General features: G+C 48.9%; 1 protein-coding gene across 1 annotated transcript; it reads left to right on the forward strand.

The window, feature by feature from the left end:
* Positions 1-2296: 2296 nt before the first annotated feature.
* G6M90_00g029660 (uncharacterized protein) lies at positions 2297-2754 on the forward strand (the record flags this gene model as incomplete). The annotated part of the gene is made up of 2 exons (XM_014685719.1): positions 2297-2362; positions 2416-2754. The coding sequence occupies 2 exons, from the start codon at positions 2297-2299 to the stop codon at positions 2752-2754; spliced, it is 405 nt and encodes a 134-aa protein (XP_014541205.1).

The raw sequence follows: 2754 nt of genomic DNA on the forward strand, positions 1-2754 counted from the left end.
CTCGGCGAAGATGATATGAGGGTGATGTGCTGTGGTGTGATGTTTCTGAATCTCATGGAATACGAAACCTTTTATACCATTAGCCAGATGTTTCAAACGGTCTGGGCCAATAGTTTACATTTCCCTGCCTAACACGCAAAAATTTAAACGACGGTAAGCTAAGGCAGGGGGCTTGGGCAACCCGGCATGCTATGTCGGGGCCAATTCCCGCGAGGGAAACTTGGAACCGACGGATCTTGGGTAACATTGGTGGCTCTGCGTTAGTATTGATGATAATGGAGAGTGATTGAAAATGTTGCAGCTCCTCTCAGGCATCTACCTCAGTGATCAAGCGGCCAGCAAGTTCGATTAAGATGGCACGGGTAACAAGGAGTAGCCGATTGCATAATTGGCTAGTACAAAAACCCAGAAGATAGTGCTTACAATATGACCCGATGTATAGTTAATGTACTAGAAACCTAGGAACGAGACTTTCTACTCGAATAAGAGTTAGGGAGAATACCTATTATTGCAGCTAGTAACTCTAGATAAAACCCAATGGCAGGGTGTTAAATACTAACAGAGACTGGGAGTGGCAACATGTACCACTACTACTTGTGATAAAGTTGTATAAAACGTTGCCAATATAAAATGTAAATTCTATTTCCGTCTTATTGGGCTTCATCCCCACTTACTCTTGTCCTGATGCCAATTCCAGCCCGTGCTCCTGGACCAGGGAGATAAGGAGTCTAGTGAACGGCTGCAGATCTACTTTCTAGGTGAAATTCGCTCCGTCTTACATTGACTCAGCTTAGTATGGCGAAAATTTGACATAGTCCTAAAGCCTTTAGATAAGCTCGGTGTAATTAATATTCCCACGAGGCTTATTAGTTAAGCAATCAAGACGCCTGCTTCCTTGGAGTATTACTGATGACGCGATTACGCCACTAGATCCGCAAACTACCTAGGTAAGATTGCATGTACATGCCACGGCTACATCCAACATGTCGGACCGGTCAATAGAAGCAAGATAAATGGAAAATAATTTCACTCGGGGGTAGGCGGTTAGGAACTGTACAGTCAGGAGCTTGCTTTCTTTGCTTTAGACGATTATAAAGACCTTGTAGTGAAGGAAGAGCGGCTAGTAAACTAATGAGACCTTGGACTTGGTAAACATAGTCGTAAGCCAAAACTAGTATGCACCCATTCACGCTTGTAAAAATCTGGGGGGTACAAGAGTAGCCGGCGAGTACTTTCTCACTACAATAGCAATCTCGGCAAGATTGCTTACAAGTATGACTCGAGTATGCAATCGACATGGAGCATCGACATTCAGCTTAACAAGGCGCATGCCATGGCTTTCGGGGGCGGACGCCATTCGGGTCAGTTTTATGCATTGCGACGCGCCATTCTGGCCACTCAGCCGGGTCAAGCAGGACAAAAAGTTTTCGCGCCAGTTGCGCATCGTGTATTAGCCATGTGGCTGAGACGGATGACGGCAAGGGACCAAGATTTTTACATGGGGTTGTATTTGGCAAGGCAGCTATTTCAATAGTTGCACCGAATGGCGTGCTTGAATGTCTCGGACAAGTTCCTCCAACTTAAAATATGCACAATGACCTGCCGGCTCAGGAAACCCTGCCAGCCGAAATAGCCATCGGAGCTCAGAGGATCAAGATTGCGGTGGCCGCCAAAAAAGCCACCAAAGCGGTTTTGTCCTGTAAGCAACGCCGGATCGGGTATGATGGATCTGGTGGCATACAAAAGCTGAAAGCTAGTTATCGGATTTTGTACGGAGTAATCCGATGTCGCTAAGCATTGACCTCTTTCTAGAAGCATTCTTGCATCAATTGGTCCTTGCTGACAAGTGTGCATAATGTCTGGTTGGCCAATCCGCGCCGAGTGTCCGAGGCAGCGCAGGGGAGCGGTCAATGTAAATGCTTCCGCTCCCTTGACATGTGCGGAGTAGACATTATGCAAGGCTTACAACACATGTGCAGCAAGTCTTCGGGGATGATGCATCTTATTCATGTCTGGTCTGGTGTATTTCGTACCGAGGTCCCGTCTGGTCCCACACCGCCGCCAAGAAGGTCTGGTAGAAACCAAAACAAGGGGGTCCCAAGACGTCCCAAGACGGAGACTGGCGAAAGCACATTGATCAATGATGCAGCCCGGATCTCGGCGGGGAAGAGGGGCAGAGAGGGGTTAGTTGGTATAAAGAGCCAGGCCTTGCATCTAGATTCGTAACCCTCAGGGTACTCTTCCCCCAATAGCAATCATTTCCATCCCATTGCAAATCTCTTCAGCAACACCCATCATGGTTGAAGGTGGATGCCTCTGCGGTTCGATCCGCATCAAGTCCACTGGCGAGATCAAGGCCAAGGTACGTGCATAACGGCGCGATTCCCTCCGACATCGGCTAAGACGAGCCACCAGGCACTCTGCCACTGCCTCGACTGCCACAAGATTACTGGCTCGTTGTTTTCAACCAATCTTTTGGTTGCTGATGATGGCTTCTCAGTGACCAAAGGCACCCCCAAGCAATTCTCCAAGACGGCCGATAGCGGCAAGGCCATCACCTCATTCTTCTGCGGTGACTGTGGCTCGACGCTCTGGCGCGAGAGCGACACATACGCCGGCTTGAAGATCATCAAGGCTGGCACTTTGGACGGCAATGCTCTTGAGGATGCCAACCCGGCTGTCGAATTGTTCGTCGTGAATAGGCCGTCTTGGCTGCCAGCTTTTGCCGGCGCCGTGCAAAATGACGCGGCCTAA

This window comes from Metarhizium brunneum, chromosome 1 (genome assembly GCF_013426205.1).
Source record: "Metarhizium brunneum chromosome 1, complete sequence".
NCBI lineage: Eukaryota > Fungi > Ascomycota > Sordariomycetes > Hypocreales > Clavicipitaceae > Metarhizium > Metarhizium brunneum.